This window comes from Sinocyclocheilus anshuiensis, unplaced genomic scaffold (genome assembly GCF_001515605.1).
Source record: "Sinocyclocheilus anshuiensis isolate Anshui unplaced genomic scaffold, SAMN03320099.WGS_v1.1 scaffold1003, whole genome shotgun sequence".
NCBI classification, from domain to species: Eukaryota; Metazoa; Chordata; class Actinopteri; order Cypriniformes; family Cyprinidae; genus Sinocyclocheilus; species Sinocyclocheilus anshuiensis.
Genome location: NW_015542495.1, coordinates 1,068,629 through 1,088,936, shown reverse-complemented (window position 1 = coordinate 1,088,936; position 20,308 = coordinate 1,068,629). Strand labels below are relative to the sequence as shown.

The 20,308-nt window shown below is 36.5% G+C and overlaps 1 protein-coding gene across 6 annotated transcripts in view; it reads right to left on the bottom strand.

Moving 5' to 3' along the window:
• LOC107694178 (synaptotagmin-1-like) overlaps positions 1-20,308 on the bottom strand; it is a 220,357-nt gene that overhangs the window by 32,808 nt on the left and 167,241 nt on the right. For all 6 annotated transcript variants that reach the window (XM_016493803.1, XM_016493802.1, XM_016493804.1 and 3 more), the window contains one exon: positions 5,518-5,706. In XM_016493803.1, the coding sequence (XP_016349289.1) occupies positions 5,518-5,680 (163 nt within the window). In that variant the 5' untranslated portion in view covers positions 5,681-5,706. The remainder of the gene's footprint in view (positions 1-5,517; positions 5,707-20,308) is intronic.

The following is a 20,308-nucleotide window of genomic DNA, read 5'->3' as shown; positions in this document are numbered from 1 at the left end:
ATTAATGTCAGGATTCTTTGATGAATAGAAAGTTCAAAAGAACTGCATTTATTTGAAATATAAATCTTTTGTGAGACGAGGAACAAGTAAATGAAAGAAACAAATACACACACACACACACATATATATATATATATATATATATATATATATGAATATAAATACATAAATAATTAATACATAAATAACTGTTTTCTATTTGTCATATAGTCCTCAGACATGCTGATTTGCTGCTCAAGAAACATTTCTTATTAATGTTGGATTATTAATGTCAGGATTCTTTGATGAATAGAAAGTTCAAAAGAACTGCATTTATTTGAAATATAAATCTTTTGTAATATTATGAATTTTCTTAATGTCTTGTAGCTTTATATATTATAATTTTGAAGGAGCTTCTACACTGCAGGGGAAAAAATTGTTTTTTTTCATATGTTTGTTTACTACTGTAATGCAGTTTTAACTTGTTTTAAATGAGATTATCTCTTTCTCCAAACGGCTTTATAATGCAAAGCAGGCAGACGGAGAGGGCTGGGGTTTTATTTTTGTTTGTTTGCATAATTCAATTTCAAGGGAGCAGGTTTGACAGGCCTGGTAACCTTCAGACGTCCTCTGGGGCGGTCTTGGGGGCAGCAGGGGAAGGGGAAGAGAGGGAGATAGGATTAGGTCAAAGGTCATCAGAATGGGAGGGCTAGCTGTTCCATCTGTCAGGCTTTTGGCTGATGATGTGTTTGGCACTCTGCTCCAGTTCTCCTCCTGTTGCTGACTATGACTGAGGCTTTCTACACACTGGCAAACAACACAAACCTGCTAAACAACTAATTAACTAACTAAACACATCACACTTCACAAACATACATGGAGGACTCACAACTTGTCATGTCTTGGCATTTCTGTAGCTGGACTAGTAGAACATGACAACAGAGCAGCCAAGGTCATAAGTTCCCAGGAAATACACAGATAAAATGTATACATTAGAAGTAATGGGAAAGTGAATTAATGCAATGCAAATGTCTTGATGTAGAGATTTAACTCTTGATGTACTGTATGCCCAGTTTCATAATGCACTGCTATGAATTGAGGGAAATGTTTATTTCAAAAATAACTTTTTCATTTAGTACAAAAACACATCTAGGGATGCACGACATTATCGGACCGATATCAGAATCGGCCAATAATGGCTTTAAATGTAAATATCGGCATCGGCCCAATATGAAAAATTATGCCGATATATCTTACCGATAAGATGAATAACTCACATGTGCTCAGGGTGTGCTAGCAATTAGATCACGTCAGCAGTGTGGTCATTCTTGAAGCGAACTTTTGCCTGAATGATGATTAAATTATTATGAGCGAATTATGAGCTCTAAAAGATTTTCAGAATTTTTACAACTCTTGCTTTAGACCATCTACAAATATTAAATGTTAAAATAAAATGTTAAGGTTACCACTGCATCTTTCTGAGAAAAAAAAAATGCAGTGATCGATATGTAGTTGATTTATAATTATTTTCAAAGCTTCAATGTACTGTCATTATAAAAGAACTTCATTATTGTTTATTTAATTCTAACAAATACGTTGTTGTTAAAAAACTAACCAAAATTAAAAATAAATTGTTTATAATTTCCACACAGGAGAGACACAGGTATTGGCTATTGGCCAAAATGAGTTGAAAAATATCGGCATATCGGATATCGGCAAAAATCCAATATTGTGCATCCCTAAACACATCTTTAAAAAGTAACTAGAAAACAGTTTCATTTAATTAAAAAATTTCATCCAATATTTACTGCATTTACTGCAAAATAAAGAGAAATGTTCATTTTAAAAATATCACTGTGTCATTTAGTAGAGACAAAATATTGGGTCAGGTGACCACGAGACCTGACATGGGGTCCTTTTACGATCTCTACTTTCTTGTCAAAAATAAAGACAAAAGAGCCTACAAAATATATAAATTGTGTATATAAATATTTGATGTGAGTTATTGAAACTATTTTCTAGTTATTTTTAAAGATGTGTTTAGGGATGCACAATATTGGATTTTTGCCGATATCCGATATGCCGATATTTTTCAACTCATTTTGGCCAATAGCCGATACCAATAGTCTCTCCTGTGTGGAAATTATAAACAATTTATTTTTAATTTTGGTTAGTTTTTTAACAAGAACGTATTTGTTACAATTAAATAAACAATAATGAAGTTATTTTATAATGTTACTAGTAAAGTAACTACAGAAAATAGTTTAATTTAATTAAAATGAACTTTTGCCCAATATTAGTGGATGCTATACATGTGCCAGTTGCAGCTAGGCAACATGCTAATGTCAGACATTTTTTATGAGACCCTTGTGAGCTGCTGTCTAAAAGAGTATTTTAATTCAGACACTAATAAGATTTACAATGTAGCTGCCTATGCAGATGGTAGACAGCCAGGCAGCTCACTAGGGTTTGAAACAGAGCCAATGAGAGTACAACAATGTGACAAATCAAATTTTTCATAGTTGTCATCCAATTAAAATGCAAATAGATGTAGATTTCTTGCCATAATGGCAATTTATAAAATTTGACCCCATTCATTTCACATCAGTTAATGTTCAAAGCATATTCCCAGTTAAGTTCACATTTTAACAAGAATGAAATGAACATTGATTGTGGTGTTTGATAGAACATCAGAAATTTGCAGAGATCAAGGGGCATTGTGTCGGGGATCAGGGTACCCAGTGTGCAAGAGTGTTTCAGAGGCTGGACAGAGTGTGTTCATTATTCATAGTAATTGTGGCAAAGCTGAATAATGTCTCAAACTGTCTCTGAGCGGCGAGGTTAATTATCATCGAAAACAGATGCCTTGAGCTTGAGCAGCAGAGCGTTGGGAGAATAACCAGAGCTGTTGTGTAACAGTCATTTTTTTGTTGTTGCTCCAAGTCAACCAAGCTGTGTAACCACAGCGGTACGTAGACCTTTCTGAGTCAAGATGGTCGGGTTCAAACTGCTGAACCTGTCAACTGGCCTCAAGGCTTGAGGGGAAGGCTCTCGAAGAGAGCCGTGACAAAGCAAGTCTGGCATCCTGAGAGCTACCTGTCGGAGTGATTCTACACGCAGGACCGTTTGTGACGGGCGCCGTAGAACGGATGTGATGTTGTGTGACCGTAAGCGTTGAGGGAACGTTAGTAATCACAGGTTATGGATAAACCCTTTTGAATATGTGTCACCATCTGAGACTGTGCAAATCGCTATGAACACAAATTGCCTGTTCATTTACATTTTCCCTCGGTCTGAAGTACCAGGGAGTAATTGGGTGTTTTTTTTTTTCTTTGGGCATTTTATGTGCCTAAGGGTGGATTTTTATTAAAACTGATTCATTTATTTATTTATTTTTGTTACATATATTCAAATGCCCTTTTATTGCCTTTTATTGCATTTATATGCATTTTTATTCTATTTATCTAAACAGAGTAAACCAGTCAGCAGTCAGTAACTATCCTGAATGAATGAATAAATAAATAATTTATCGCTCAATAAAGTCTAAAAATGAAACTGATTTTATCAAAAATGGCTGTCTCACAAATTATAATGTATATAAATAAATATATATAAATATATATAAATTATATTTTGGATATAAATATCCATTGCAGAGTTGATGTTATACGGCTCGTTCAATGAATCGCTGGCCATCTCAGTGATCAGCCGTAAAACAGTGATTCTGTCCAAATTCCCTTTAAAATCTTAAATGATTCCCTTTGAGCTAAATTGACCTGTTTCCCTTACAAAGTGACAACAATTATTTTTACGATGCATGCATGTCCAGCGAAGTAAACTGTTAGTAAACAAATTAAAATAGAGAGTGAAAATTATGTTTTCAGAAAGTCTTTTTAAAGAGCCTAAAGTGCCAGAGAAGCACTCAGTTCTGGCATGGAAATAGATGTCAAACAGTATTCATCTTCATGTTTTGCCTACATAGCGCTATGACAGAAAGGCAGAAGGGTTAGAGGGAAGTAAATCTTTATCATCACTACGCAGCATCTGTCTGTGTTCCTCTGTTTTTGCCGCGCTAGACGGCAGATCGTGACAGGTCCATGCGTCTTACTTTTACAGGCGGCACCTGCACACATTCAACGCACTGGATTATATTGGTGGAGAAAAGCTCAAGTATTCTGCATCAGGACTCGCCCATTCATCACTTAATGCAGGTCCGTCAGGGTTTCTGGATGCCCTGGTCAATACAGCACCCTTCTCCCCAGGCATTCATCAGCCCAGGCACCGGTTGGCACAGAGACGTGTGTGTGATGGAGGGAGGCGGCTAAAACAGTAATTTAAGCCATTGTAATGGAGTGTCTTTTTCTGGCTGGATCTCAGAAGGGGCATATCTGTCTGAGTCAAATGCGGCAACCCTTTATTTTACAGTTGTCTGCAGGAAAGCAAAGTGATAATTAATGTGGTGAATGTGTCTCCAAGTGCGAAAGCAAGGGTGGAAGTGAAAGTGTACGTGTGTGAGAGTGTGTGTGAGAGTGAGAGCGAAGTTGCATGTGTGAAATTGAGTATGAGAGAGAGAGAGATGGGCAAAATGACCAGACACATATAGTAAGGTACCGTAGGTGTAGAAGAGGATTCAGATCTTTCTCAGGTCTTGCCAATGGTGTCACGTCAGGCATGGCATCCTAAATGTAATTCTGCCTTTACCTCTGCTACATACACGAGTAACCTTTAGCTCAATACTGTGGTGGGCTGGAATCAATTGTGGAAAAAAACATGCTTATAAAGGTATTGAGAAATTAGTTTAGCAACATTTCGATGTTAAACTTCTTGAGCTCATTGAGTGCTTCTCATTCGTTACAGCTTAGAAAAAAATTCTCAAATCAGCTATTTATGAGGCTTTATTTTGGTTATAATGCTGCATTAGAATTTAGCTGGATATTAACACAATTGGCTCATTAGTTTGCCAAACTTTATGGAGTTTCTTTTAAATTTAGAGTTTCAAAGAGACTGTTGCACCAGTATCTAATAATAATAATAATAATAATAATAATAATAATAATAATAAAACAATCCCTTGAACATAAAAGCACCTAGTTGAAGAAACACCCACGCACAAACAGCTGCAGATGTTTCAGTGTTAACTTGAAAATATGAACGAGTGTACAGTGAATTGGATAGTGGTTAGATGCATGCATTTAGCTCCATGCTTCACAGTGAGAGCTGCAGTGTGTTGCGGACCGAAGCACAGGGCACTTAGACAAACGAAATAACAAAACTCATTTACTCGCTTATTTACAATTAGAATGAGAAGGAACATGTTTGGTTGCCGCCTGTTTCTCAAGCTCATTATTTTTCAGCACTGGGTGAACAATGAAAGTAAAAAAATGGAAACAAAATAATCAAAAATGGATCTGACAGACCTTGCCATTCACTGTCAATGCTGGAGCTCAATCAATGCCATTCAGGGTTTCAAAATTATGCAAACAGCAAATGTAATCAAGTGAAGACCATTTTGTGTTGTGTTAAAAAAAATTCACTCACGTGGGATTTTGTGCAGTTCATTCATGAACTTGTCTTTGACTTTGGAGAACATCTCATCTTTGGTCTCGTGGGGACCGGGTCCTGCTGCCTCTGTGCTGTTGCCTGATACCTCAGGCGCTGCACTAGGCACAGGGTTCCCCACCAGAGCCTCCCTTCGACTCATCGCTGGATGTGGCAGCCAGGCAGAAGCTAACCAAGGAAAGACAAAAGAGGGTTACTCATATTATCTGGGATATTAATAAGTACATGTCAGGTGCACATTCACAATTCTTCCAATATATTTGTCTGTTGGTTAATGTATACCACAAGGATTTGTAGGTGCCTACAAATATGGCCTAAAAAATGTATGTTGGACAACTACAGAAAAATTGTGGGAATTTTGATTAATTCCACTTGTAGGGATTTCATGAACAGGACACTGATACGCCACTGAATATCAAAGAACGTATTTATCCGTGGCCAGGAGAATACATAGTCAATTTGTTAAAATATACTGAGGTCACGGCTCGCTGGACGATCCTTGATTTAAAGTGTAACATAACAAATTTGAAATCGGTTTAATCAGGTGAACTTCGGATTTTCAGATCCGAGTCCTATCAAAACCTGAATGAATTAATAATAATTCATTCCCTTACAAATTTAAGTAATCAAGTTATTACAACTGATTTGAATCTTTTGATTCTGTTAAACAACAGCTAATTCAGATTCGTTCCAGTGAAAGTTTTTGTAGGTTACATCAATACACATGTAGGTGGCACCAATGAGTGTTGTAAATGAGTCACTGAATTATTCACTCAACTAATTTCGCATTCCACTGCTGAAGCCAACAGCCAATCCTTGATACAAAGACTCACATGTGGAACTGAATGGACATCATGACCTTTTTTGTTTAGTCATTATTGGTCGGAAGATTCTTGTTCACAATCTTTCACAACATTACTGTTTTGCTATATTTTTGATCAAATAAATGCAGCATTGGTGAGCAGAAGAGACTTCTGATAAAAACATAAAAAAATCTTGCTGCTCTAAAACTTTTGAATGGTAGTGTACACTTCTATTAAAATGGATATTAATTAAACATCTATAATGTACTATAATGTACTATAATGAAGGAAGTGTTGGAAAAAAAAAAGTAGTGCAGATCTCTCTCTCTCTCTCTCTCACACACACACACACACACACAATCACAAGGATATCCTCCACCTCAGTATAAAGTACCATAGCACTAACAGTAGACAACATCAATGTACAGTGTTACAGCCCCAGTACTTTTTTTTTTTATAAGGAATAAAGATGTTGACCAACAGCTGGTCAAGCCTGTGTGCTGCTGGCTGCAAACTGACGCTAATGATTTATCCACACCCTAACCAAGCTGCAGACTCTATGGGGAAGTGTTTACATATGTACACAGCAGCAGCAGCTGTGTGGTCTGCTGACACAATAGGTTGTGAAGAGCACAGGATTCAACAGCTGTGGCACTCACTACCCATGGCTAGTTTTGGTTACACATCTCAAATCAGTTCAAAATCAGTTTTTATAGGATTTTTGTAGTTGGTATCTAGTTGCCATGTGTCTAAGACAGACAACTGATTAGGCACTGGTCTTTAAAAAACTACATGTCAAGTCTGGGCTAGTCTGGTTAACACAAGGTATGCTACCGGTACAATAACTAGCATTTCTCAAAGTTTCACATTGCAAAATTTGTCCTTGTAGCATTTAAGAGAAAAAAAAAAGTTTGTAGAAGGTTGGTTGGGTGGATCGGTTCCTTGCAGAGAAAGGTTTCTGGATCAAATAGCTTGACAGGAGCTTCTGCTGACAGTCGAAATGCGCTGTGTGTTTTTTGGAGTGGCGTGTCACTCTCGTGATATGATGTTGGAGGCAGTTGAGCTGGCAGCCAAGCTGAACTTTGAGAAGGGGGAGGGGATTTTGTGTGCTTTTGTGTGTGTATGTGTATTCCGCACATATGAATAGCATTGCCGCGCACCTGCGAAGCTAGACTGCTTCACATGGTGAGTCATAGAAGTCCATTATAGACCTACACAAAAAGCCATAATTACTCACAAACGGGTCGAGGCTGTGCAAGAATGTCCATTAGGCCATTACTCACACAGACAAAAGCAAGTTGCACGTTTAAGAGCTAAAACAGCAGGATGCGAGAGACATGCTCGTAGGAGGCAACTTTGTGTAAATCAAATGAAAGTGCCCAGTGAACAGACTTCACAAGGATTGCAGCCCCCTCCATCCAAACAGCAAAACAGCCATTTTAAAGCAAAACTGCATACAATATAGCAAAGGCAAAGGCGCTAATCATCCAGACTTTAAAAATACAATCTCCATGAAATGGTAACAATGTCTCTGCAGGTCTCTATTAGATTTCAGAGCTCTAATAGCAGGAGCAGTTCTTGCATTTGGAGATTTTGTGTAGTGTGCCTTTGAGATGAATGGTTCATTTGAAAACATACTCTGTTTGATGATTTGCACATACAGAACAGCTCAGAAATGAGTTTTAACACAATGGATGCATGTTCATTTTCAGATGCCATTCAGTGAACAAATCAGACATTGGGAGGGCTGGTACAACTAACTATAGTCTTGCATTGCCAGACTTTATACTGTAAAACATCATCAAATTTGTAACTTGCTCTAGACAAGTACAGACATTCTTATGCCAGAGTTGCCCAAAAATTTGATGCCAACATATAAATCTGCAGCTATATTTTTTGGACATGTTTACTCTTGTGTGTCATTTTGGGGTGGGCTTATCTGAAATAGTTGGTACCAGTGTGGAAAAAACTGACCTACTGTACAGTAAACACAGAATAAATTAAGTGGAAATATATGTAGACTTTGTAATGATAACATAATTCTGTCCAAAAGTAACAAGCACTAATTATTCACAGACATAATTAGCAGAAAACACAGTTCCGTTTCTTCATATTTAATTAATTGTTATTAGGTGTCTCACACAAAATTGATTATCTTTAAAGAATTTAAGCCAGACATTGACAAACCCACCCCTCAATCTGTCAGTTAGATGCATCAATTTGTGAATAAGTGTTTAGATTGAGTTACTGGGCTCTATCATACACCTGGCGCAATGCGGCACGACGCAAGTGTTTTTTGCTAGTTTCAGCCTGACGCATCACATCCTGTGCCACGCTGTTTAAATAGCAAATGCATTTGCGCCCATTTGTGCACTCATGGGCGTGCTGGTCTAAAAACGAGGTGTGTTCAGGCGCATTGTTGGAGCGGTGCTATTTTGAGGCAACTGAAATAGACCGCACCATTGACCAACTAAAACCTGGTCTAAAGTCAATGGCGCAGTAGTTTTTTTGTTATTTAAAGAGCGTGTTAGTATAGGCGGGTCCACAGCACGCGTACACTCTGCTTATTACACACACACAGCAGCACACAAACATAACAAATATAAAAAATTAAAGGATTGCAATGTAAAAGATTACTATTGTGTAGGCTACATAAATATAAAAATGGCTACATGTCATAATGGATAGTCATTGCATGTATCAGAATTAGGCTACCTATTTGCTCACGCACGAGCAGCTCTGTTTCATCTGTGGAGATGCGTTCTGTCTTTGCGCTTGCAAATTCCGCCATGTAAACAGCGAATCCGCCATGGCGCGAGCGCAACTGGCTCTTAAAGGGAATGGGAGATGAGACTCTGATTGGTTTATGGCACGTTACGCCCAAAACACACCCATTACTCATTAAGAGAATAGGGACAACCCTTTTAGACCACGTGTCGGGCGCGCTGACCATTTTTCCCGTCCTTAAACTAGCAAAAGTGGATTCGGACATGCCCTAAGTGCACCTGCACCATGCATTTTAGACCTTGCACTTAGATCGCTAAAATAGGGCCCACTGAGTTACTGATTGAGTCACTAGTCACACTTTAATTTGGGGACCAATTCTCACTATTAAATAACTACCTAACTATGACTTGCCCCAATGAACTCCTAATTTGCTGCTTATTAATAGTTAGTATACATCTTTTATAGCTACAATGATAGGTGGTCCAACTCCTACACATTCTTTTACAACTGTTGAGACCAGTGGGTCAAGGTTTGGCTGGTTAGCATGGTTCCTTGTCAGCTGCTGGTTGATGTCGTGAACATGCTTATTTCTCCATTAAAAAGTACCTTTTTTTTGTAAACAACATATATTGATAACATTTTATTACATTAGAGTAGATGTTTTCTAAGTGCCCAAGTTTTCTTTGTCCAAAATCATGTTGACAGAGTATGTACATTATTTAATGAAAACAAACTTTAAAGATTGCTCTATAAAACATATATTAATACTTTTATTCATCAATGATGCATTAAATTCATCAAAAGTGCCAAAGACATTTATAATGTTACAAAAAATATATTTATATACATATTTTTTTTTGGAGCTTTCTATCCATCATAGAATCCTGCTGTAACAGTTTCTACAAAAACATTAAGCAACACAGTCACACTTTAATTTGGGGAACAGTTCTCACTATTAATTATTAATTATTATTTTTTTCCCCTTAATAAACTCCTAATTTGCTGCTTATTAATAGTTAGTAAGGTAGTTGTTTAGTTTAGGCTTGGGGTAGGATTAAGGGATCTAAAATATGCTCATGCCGAATAAGGCACTAATATGTGCTTTATAAGTACTAATAAACTGTCAATATGCTAGTAATACATGCTAATAACCAACTAGTTAATAGTGAGAATTTGTCCATAAACTAAAGCCACTTAATTGCAGGTAAACTACAAAAACTACACTGACTGCATAATGTGCTTCCAGGATGCACCATACTCTCTTTACCCAGCCCAGTGTGGGCCATGGCACTGAGCAGGTGAAAAATCCATACCCAATTACCACGCTGCCAGATGGCACAGCATGGCTTTCATTGCACTCGCTCCGGTGCTCTGTGCATCAAACCGCACTTCTCTCCCTTCTCTCCCTTCTTTCCTGGCTTCCTGCATCATCCCCCCATTTTCCCAGCTGGGTTACGCTCCTCCACTGAAACTTCCACTGCTGCCAGAGCAAAACTACGGCTCTATGCCATGCAGTAAGACACACTAAGCATTACTTTTGTGTACGCTGGGTTGTCATTTGGTGCTTGAGTTGTTCTACTTTGGTTGGACTCTTCGTTTCTCACTTTTGAAGGCCCCAGAGTGTATTTTCTGAACTGTGGCACTTAAAACTGCGTCAGAGTGATGCATCGGCCCATAACCACCCCGGCGATAAATGTTAGTCATGTTATCATGCGAGGGAGGGCAGGTGAGGATGCTTGGGCCCATGCCATTGCACTTTCTTTCATCATGCAGAAATTAAAATAGTGGCACAAACACACGCCTTGAATCACAATGAATGCCTTTTGCTTTGGACTTTGATCTTGGATGTCTATATGTCCTGGTTTAAATTCAAGGCTTAATCAAGCATGTAATCATCAATTACTTCCACTTAACTGGAGTTGACTTCCATTTGTCACCAGCGATACAGCCTTGCAACATGTTTATTGCATATTAAAAAAACAAACGCATGCATAATGCAATCAAGGAATGGTAGTGTGGATTTGCAACCGAGAGAAGACATTTCATATTCACTGATGCACTGAATCTCAATGACGAATCAACATGTGCGTAATGCGTCTTCACAAGTTCTTATTATGTGTTTGAGTAATTTCTGTGAAATACTTGCAGATGTACCAGTCTCTCAGCACTGGGTATGAAATGGTGTGGTAGTGATTTCATTTCATGGAGTTGTCATGAAAATGTCTACAATTATATTTAGGTGCTTTTGCATGTGTATGTATGTACAATAACAGTATTCATCTAGTTGATTACGTATTGTTCTGCTGTCATGCAAAGCCCAATTAAAGTTCAAAAGCCTTTTAAAATGGATAATTATGACTCTAATTTGATGAGCAACTGTACAGTTACAATAGGCTGTATTACTTTCTGAAACTAATATAAAATTATTAATAATAAATGGATATACTTATTTACCATTTTATAATAGCAACATTGCCTTCCCTCCATTCAGTAACAAACAAGGACCAGTCCGTGTCACTTCCACAAAAAAATCATATGATGATAATATGATGTTATGATGACATATTCAACTCTCAAAAATGTTTTTATGAAATTAGTTTTTGGTAAATCATTCAAATGTATGTTTTGCCAAGCGGCAACACTGTGCAATAGTGGAATGACATTATTACAATAGTTTAGCTAGCTAGCAAGGTCAGCTGCAATCTGTTAAGCTGTAACAATAACAACATTAATACTAGTGATATAATGTTGATTAGTCACATGTTAATGGCATTTGTATTATGTATATAATCAAATTGAAATGGCAATTTTAAATTTGATTAAATATGAATACAGGTAACATTACATCAGTGAGCACGGCCATATTCTATGGCAAGGTAAAGAAGAAAAGGGCAGAACTTGCTCTTCCTGCAGATGAAAAAAACAGCTTTGTGAAGTTTCATGCATTAAAAAAAGGTGATCTTTCAAGGATTATGGGGGGATGGGGGGCTCATGTTCATAGTCTTCCTTTCATAAGATTGCGTAATGCTGAATTGTCATAAACTGCAATGTTTTTGGTTTTATGTCAATGTTTCATGATACATGATATACAGTATTATATTTGTTTTAACTGTATACATTTGCAATTTAAATAATATTCATGAAAAATGTAATGAAATAAAAAAATTATAAATCATTATTCAGCAAAAAAGAATGGAATAAATAAAAGCACAAGTTGTTGGAAAGTATGTATAAGGTGTAAATTATAAGTACTGTGTTAAAGCTTATAATAACACCAATTGAATCAACACAAAGAACATTTCTGAGGAAAAATATTAACTATAAGTAAACTTACACTTATTTTAAGTTAGATCCACTATTGTATGCTGTTGCCGTATGGCAACATATCATAAAGTACCTTAAAATAATATTTTTTTCAAAAAATGTTTTTACAGCACTTCAAGTTAAGCCATTCTTAGAAAAGAAAAAGAGTCAAATATTTTTTTCTATAGGTCTATCATAATGCGTGCGATAGGAACATGCTTTACCAGTACTAAAACCAGTGTAATACACCATCAAATTAATTTGTTTTTCATTTTTAAATGGCAAATTTTGAAGATAAAGAAGTAACAAACTGTTTGAGACAAAGTTGTTAGCAAGAAAGTGGAAAAAATACATAAAACTGTTGTGTCACTCTATATAATTTGGCAGAGCAAATCTGAATTGGAAAACAGGTGAACATTTCATCTCAATGAGGGTGTTGGGAAAAAGTAAATTGTTAATTGTGGGAGAATGAATGTTCTTGAACACATATTGTTTTATTTATAGATGTGTTCAATTTATTGTGCTATTGAAGGGAGATTTGTAACAAACAAAATAGGAAAAAAATGCAGTGGAGGGTGAATGCTTTCTGTTCTGTATGTTTGTAAGAATGTGTATGTGTATAGAAAAGGAAGCAAGTGAGGTCTGATCAGTCTGATCTCTATTTAATGGCTTTGGCTTTGATGTGACAGTATGAAGCAATGTTTCTCAGAGGACCATAGTACAGTGATTGGAAAATATGTATTGTAAACTGAATTGAACTGAAACTGGCTAAATGTAGATAATAGCATGGCACTTTGATACATACTACATTAGAGAACGGAAACCATAATAATATAGCATGGTTTCTCAAATAATACCCTAGTATTACCATGATACATGTCCAAAAGTACTTTTTCAACAGTTTAACACACAAATATATTTCTCCCACATTTATAAATATGCTAAAATCAGCAACTTAACATGAAATAACCTTGTCTCTTTCTAAAGTTGTGTTTGCATGAATAATAAATGCGGTTGTAAATAGTTGACTGTACAAAGGGAGTGAACTACAAAGGAAAAGTTCAAACCAAATCATTATTTGAGCTAGCAGTAAGGTGCATACAGTATCTCAGATGTAATGACTCTGGAAAAAGCTGGAGTGGGAAGGGGCTAATGGCGTGTAATCGTTTTGTCAAACAACGGGTCAGAAGCACAGGAAGTAGAAAAGAACAAAAAAGGACACATTTGGTTGAAAAAACTATAAAAAAAACGTCTGGATGAATGCTATGGTTTGGATCAATAGTACAAATCAATGAGATGAGAAAGAGAAAGAAAGAGGAGGAGAGATGAAAAACACTGGTAACACAAACTGGATGCTACAGGCAATGAACAAGTGTGAACACGGATAAGCAGCTTCAACCTCTCAGCGGCAACAACAACAATCATGTTTTTAGTAGTTATATTTGATTATATAATGACCCATTGTAAATTCATATTGACATTTAGCTTATTCAGCTCTCCGATAGATTTTCTTTTGCGTTTAATCAAACAAAATTTAAACTTTTAAACTTAAAATTAAACTTTTCCTTTACAGCACCTTTTCCTTAGCCTTACAAAACATTTCCCCAGGAAGAAAACTACCAAAATAACAAAATAACTGCCTGTAGCTTTATAGATAAAGTGTGTAATTTCTGCACTGCCAGCATCACCAAATATAAATGAAAAAATAATGATGTTTTCACACAGGTTTACCGTTTATCTTCATAAGAAGGGGATACATGAGTATTTTAATGTCAAACTCTTGTGTTTACACAGGTAAGTTTTAATCTAGTTTTGACGCTGGCGTTCATAATGTTGTGTTTCATTTAAAGATAATGTTCACCAAGACGTTCAAATTGCTTTCCCGTGGGGATAAAGCAATAATCATAGCAATGGAAATATTTTGATCTGAAGGGAGAACCAACAATGCAATTATATTAAAATTAAATAAAAACAAAAGAAAACCGAACACAATTAAAGGCTGTATGAAAGCAAATAAATAGTTCACTGGTGTTGCGTCAAACAATTAAGAGCACTTTATTGAATTGCATGACGCTTATCAGACAAATAGTAATTAAAGCCTCTAAAGTAAATGCCATTTCATTTTATGATCAAAACAAGTGCTATCTATAAAGGAACAGTACAGGAACTATATGAGTATGCAAAGTGCATACTAATGTATTTCAGTACATGCTGCAATTTGGATTGAAGATAATTAGCACCAGAACATTTCAGTGCTTTTCTACTACACTTTAAAGGCTGGGATACAGTACAGAACTTTTAATATCCGAACAGATTTTTAAAACACTAGGCATCATACATTTGTTGACTTTGTAAATACAGAGGAATAATTGGGCATCATACACTACCATGACTTCCAAGTTGTTCCAAACACAACAAACTCACACAGAAATATACGTGCACTGTGCAATTTGAATATATAATTTAAATATGAGATTTTCTATTAAATCTATCTACTCAAATTTGCAGCATAACTTGATTTTCGGCAACTAGCGTTGACACATCCAGATTGTAATTAAGGAAAAAAATCTAGGCAAATAGTGTGTACTGTATTCCAGCCTTAAGTGTTTGGTTTAAGCCATTTTCAGTTACTTGTGAAGGAACACTATTAAGGGATTGTTTCTATACTATAGTCAGTATGTTTTCATGAACTAGAGGTCAGTTGAATAATTAGGCCACAAGGAACAAACTGGAATATCAAGGGCAAAATGTACAATATGAATGTATAATTCACTTCTTTTTCAGCAAAACTGGCCGATAGGGGAATCATAGTAATTAACCTCCAGGAGACACTGTAGTATAGGGACCAATTTTTAATATTAACTAGTTGCTTATTAGCTTGCCTATTAACATTTTAGCTGTTTAGTATAGTACTTATAAAGCACATATTCTGCATGAGCATATTCTACATCCCTAATCCTACCCAATACCTAAACTTAACAACTACTTTACTAACTATTAATAAGCAGCAAATTAGTTGTTTATTGAGGCAAAAGGTGTAGTTAATAGTTTGTTAATGGTGAGAACTGGACCTTAAAATAAAGTGTGACCATGAAACCAAACTAAAACAAAACCTGTCTGTCTGTCTGCCCAAACACTAAACACAAAAACACAAATTTCAGACAGTAAAATTACATTCTTGCAAAGAAATTCTGGGCATCACTGTTGTACAATCACTCCATCAGGCCAACCAAGAAAAAAACAAGACTGACCGTTAATAATACGTCAGCATTTATATGTGAACAAGAGAGTGAAATAGAGAGAATTGAAAGTAAGATAAGAGCAGTAGAGTCCTCCGGTGTCCAGGGACTGTGCTTAAGTCCCCTGCAGTCCATCTCTAGGGTAATGAAAGTGGAAAAGTTATTAACCTCGCTTTGCTGAAGGGCCACTGCCTCTCTATTTAGCCCATGCACAAAATCCCCCCCCTTTTCAATTACCTCTCGCTACCGCAGAGGATGATGAAAAACTCCTAAACATCTCTTTGTTGCTTATAAACTACCCTGGAAAAAGGACTTGAGACAGCGAATGCAAAATCACATCAGCTTGGGCAGAAAACCCGACAAGTGTGAGGAACCCTAAGGGCATTGCTCACTCATCAGCTCACAGCTGCTCTCATTTAAATCCTGAACAAGTGTAAATAATGGACGTTTGGCTGAGGCAGGGCAGATCTGCTGGGGAAAGAGGGTACGTTTGGGAAGCAGGAAGCGATGGGAGTAATACAGACAGGTTTTTTGGCATATGAGCGTATTCGTAAGAGTAGGAAGCCAGCTGTTGCTTCGTCACATAACTTTCGTCTGCATGGAGACTCAAGTTCAAGCCAACTGTGTTTTTTTAACACCCCGACTTGTTTGTGACCAAAAAGCACCAATCATTTGTTCATTAACATGACACCAGTCAAACACTCCATTAAATGCTATTAGTCATCCAGTGTAGGCAATGGCCCCAGGCCAGGATGTCTGTTGTTCATTTCATCATGTTTTTTTCTTGTTTTGGAGTAATTGGGCTTGTAGGAGCCCTGAGCCTCTCTCATGTACACCCACACACACACATTTAGTGGTACAAATTGACAGAGAGTGACGTCTCAAATGGAGATCCTTCGGGAGCTTGGCGTCATGGCCACTGGCATCAAGCTGTGTGTATGCACATATATATGTACTGTATAGGAGGGCAGGTGAGTCAGCAGGTCAAATAATAGATTTGTACAGGCAACAACTGAATAAACATACATTCAAAATGAAGATACAGTCAGGTTTGAAAACATACATAACCACAAAATAAATTTTACTAAAAAAATAATTCTGTAGGCCAAGGCTATTGCAAATTGATCAGCACCTTCAGTAGGTAAGTGTAAGCTGTCAAATCTGAGTGTGTGATATTAAGATGTTTTCTGAAACTCTATATGAGACTCACGAGAGAGTGTTTTTTACAGGAGAAACATCTGAGAAGCAGGAGAGTCTCCCTTTGATATCTATTTAATTTCACTGCTGCAGGCGAAACAATTGAGATATTAAAGAGGTCACATTTCTTATGTTTAATATCATGTGAGAAAGGTCTAACAGATCAACTTCAATGTACCCTTCAAATGTTTCAGAATGTGCTGTAATTAACAGGTCAGTAATGACAGAAAAGCCATACAATACCATGAAATAATGACCAAAAAGCAAGAGAAAATTCTACAAACTTCCAAATAAAAATATATAATAATAATCAGTGCCTTGTCTATCCACCATGTGAAACTCATTTCACATAACTCTCCATTTTGTATTATGCCTGCTGCCATTTTACGACACTGAGGTGAACAGACACATATGTGGGTTAAAAAAGGATATCTTCCAAAAAAAAAACAGGAAGGAGGACAGATAAAGAGACAGCGTGAGGGAAAAAATGACGGGGGGGGGGGGTTGGCTAAGCGGGGGGGGGGGGGTTGACTGGAGAGGGCAGGACCCTTGGGGCTAGAGGGAAAAAAGCTCGCTCAGAAAGATCAGAAGTGACAAGGTGAAGCAGAGCATGATGGGATTCCACTCTGCCTGTTTGGTATTTTTGAGAAGAGGCTTATATAATTGTTATGAATACAGCAGCAGATACATATAAATCTACAATACAGGCAAAGTAAAGCAACAACCTTAAAACTACATTTCTTAATAACAAAGGCAAAATGTTAAAACAACCAGTGGTGGAATCTGAATTGACTTTATAAATAAAAAGACAATGTTTCATCTTATTTTGCACCGAATGAGCACGGTACTTCACAGGAAAATGGGAAATGACTCCACATTATTTATTACAGAGATTGTAAGGCAGTGCGGTACTGATATTCAGTCTATTTTTATTCTACTTATTCTCCTCCACAATTTCCTGCTATTAATTCAGCATGAACTGCTAAACATAGTTACATAATTTCAGAATCTATTTTTTCTATAAACTTTAAATTTAGGATTAGATTTAAGAAAATCTCCCACTGACACCTCATTGCAATTTGACCTGAACTGACTACAAAACAAACAATGTTTAACTGGAATCTGAATTTACTGAATTAAATTCATTCAACACAGGATGTTTGGTTTTACAACACTAGTTTTCAGACAAACCCTTTAGACTAAATATGCCTTTAAATGCAAGTGAACTATAATTATGATTTGTCATAGTTCAACTGTCAAAACACTCCTTTACTTAGGAGCATTCTTTTACAATGAATTATGCATACAGTGTGTGTGAGTGTTTTATATATGTGAGTGTGTATATATAATACACTTTCTTTTAATTTCATTCCATTCTAACTCTCTTTCCTTACAGTCAATTTCACACTTCAATTCTGCACTATTTACAACCTCGGTTCAAACTGAATTTGACTTTTAGGTATTCTAAAATTCAATTCCACTGTGCACAGCCCTGACATGAACAACAGTTTGATAAATACGCCTGTATAAAGCTTTAATGTGTGTTTGAGCAAGTGCAAAACAGCTCATAATGTCATACAAGGGCAGAGGGGTGATTAAACAACAGCAGCAATCTGATTACATTTGTAGCCAGGTTACGGTTGTGTTTGTGAGTGAGTGAGTGAGTGTGTGTGTGTGTGTGTGTGTGTGTGTGTGTGTGTGTGTGAGAGAGAGAGAGAGAAAATAATTGATTGGTATACCCTATTACTTCTCTTTTTATTCTTTATAGGAGGATGTCAGATGTGATGCAGTGTGTGCTAGTAGATTGCTTTTGGACCAAGGGCTCGGCCTTTCTCTTTCTCTCCCTCTCTCTGCCCTTCTCACCTGTGATTTACAGTGCCTGTAAGAGCCCTGTACACCTCTCTAATTGAAAAAGAAAGAATGGGACAGGCTAAACTGTCAGTGAACAAGGACAACTGACCGTCCCACTTCACCGCTCCCTCTACACTGGCATACAAGACACCGGTTTAAGAAAGAAACACATTAAATTGGCAAATTTTACCATACAATAAGTGGCTCAAAACTGATACAAACACTCATAAATGACATCATTACTTGTGGGTGGGGCCTGCCTCATGATTTGTTGGGGCACCCCAAGATTTTTGGTACTCTATCTATCTATTCATTTGCACTGAGCTTCTTCCACAGATGCAGCTCCTAACAACTCATTCTGCTCTCTCCATGACTCCCACGTTGGCGACTATTTCATTTTTTGTAGATAAAGAGGGTATTTTGCAGCTGGCACTTCACACACACTCACACAAGCAGTCAGTATGTACTTGCAAGGGCTGTTTGTCCTGAGAGTGTGAATTTGAATATATTTCAGCGTTGCATAACACTCTACATTTTAGGATTTTATCCTACGGAGTGGCTTTATGAAAGAGACGAATCCACCACTGCTGGCAACACTCTAAATTCACCGGTTTTGTGATTTACATACTTCCACAGGCAGTCTGAGAGTCTCTTCTAATCTCAGAAGGCTTTGGCCTAATCCAAACCTCCTCAGGTTTTCCCCTTGATTAATTTAGAATAATAGCAGAAAGATTCAATCCAGACTGCTAACCTGTCCCTTTTCATTCAGTATTACATTTACAGCACATAGGTGAGAATTTGGGTTTGACTTTGGTTTTGTATTTGATTTTTAGATTGGTCATTTCACTTGGTGTCAATCAGCAGCTGCTTATATTAAGAAATTATATATTCTTGGGGAAGAAAAAGGCTCCAACATTGTTTGATTGGATTTCAGTTACATTTCTCAAATAATAAAATTATGAAATTATAATTTTTTAAATGAGCTACAAAACACATTATGTGGGTTAAAAAGGATATCTTTCAAAAAACAGGAAGGAGGACAGAGAAAGAGACAGAGTGAGAGAAAAACGACAGCAGACAGTGAACCATGCATGCAATTTGCATGTTAAAATTTAACTCTTAAGCAACAATTGATACTATTTGCATTCTTAATACAAATTATAGATCTTATTGTGCATATTTCAACAGTGCATGCAAGTTTCTGATCTTTCAAATTGTAATAACTTGCCCCGTCCTTTCTTCATTATTAAATTAAAAATTAATAATATAATAATTTAATATCATATTTGATATTTAATTATTATTAATTAAAATAAATAATAATTAAATAATTCCCTAATTTAAAACAATATATCATAAATAATACTTAAATAATTACAAAAAAAAGTCAAATTACACAAGTAAAATGGTTTGTTTATGCAGTTTCATTTACATTAAGGTAATCAATTTGGCTACATACTTTCTTATAGAAATACAAACAAATCGCCACAGGAGGGTCTCTAAGTCTGAAAATCCTTTTACTGTATCTGAATTCTGTACTGTAATGAAACAATTATTAGTGCAGAACCCTTTGTTGAACAGCCTGACCATTCAGCTGGATCAACACCAAACCAGTAGTGACCAGCCAAAGTTGGTCTATCCTGTATCAAT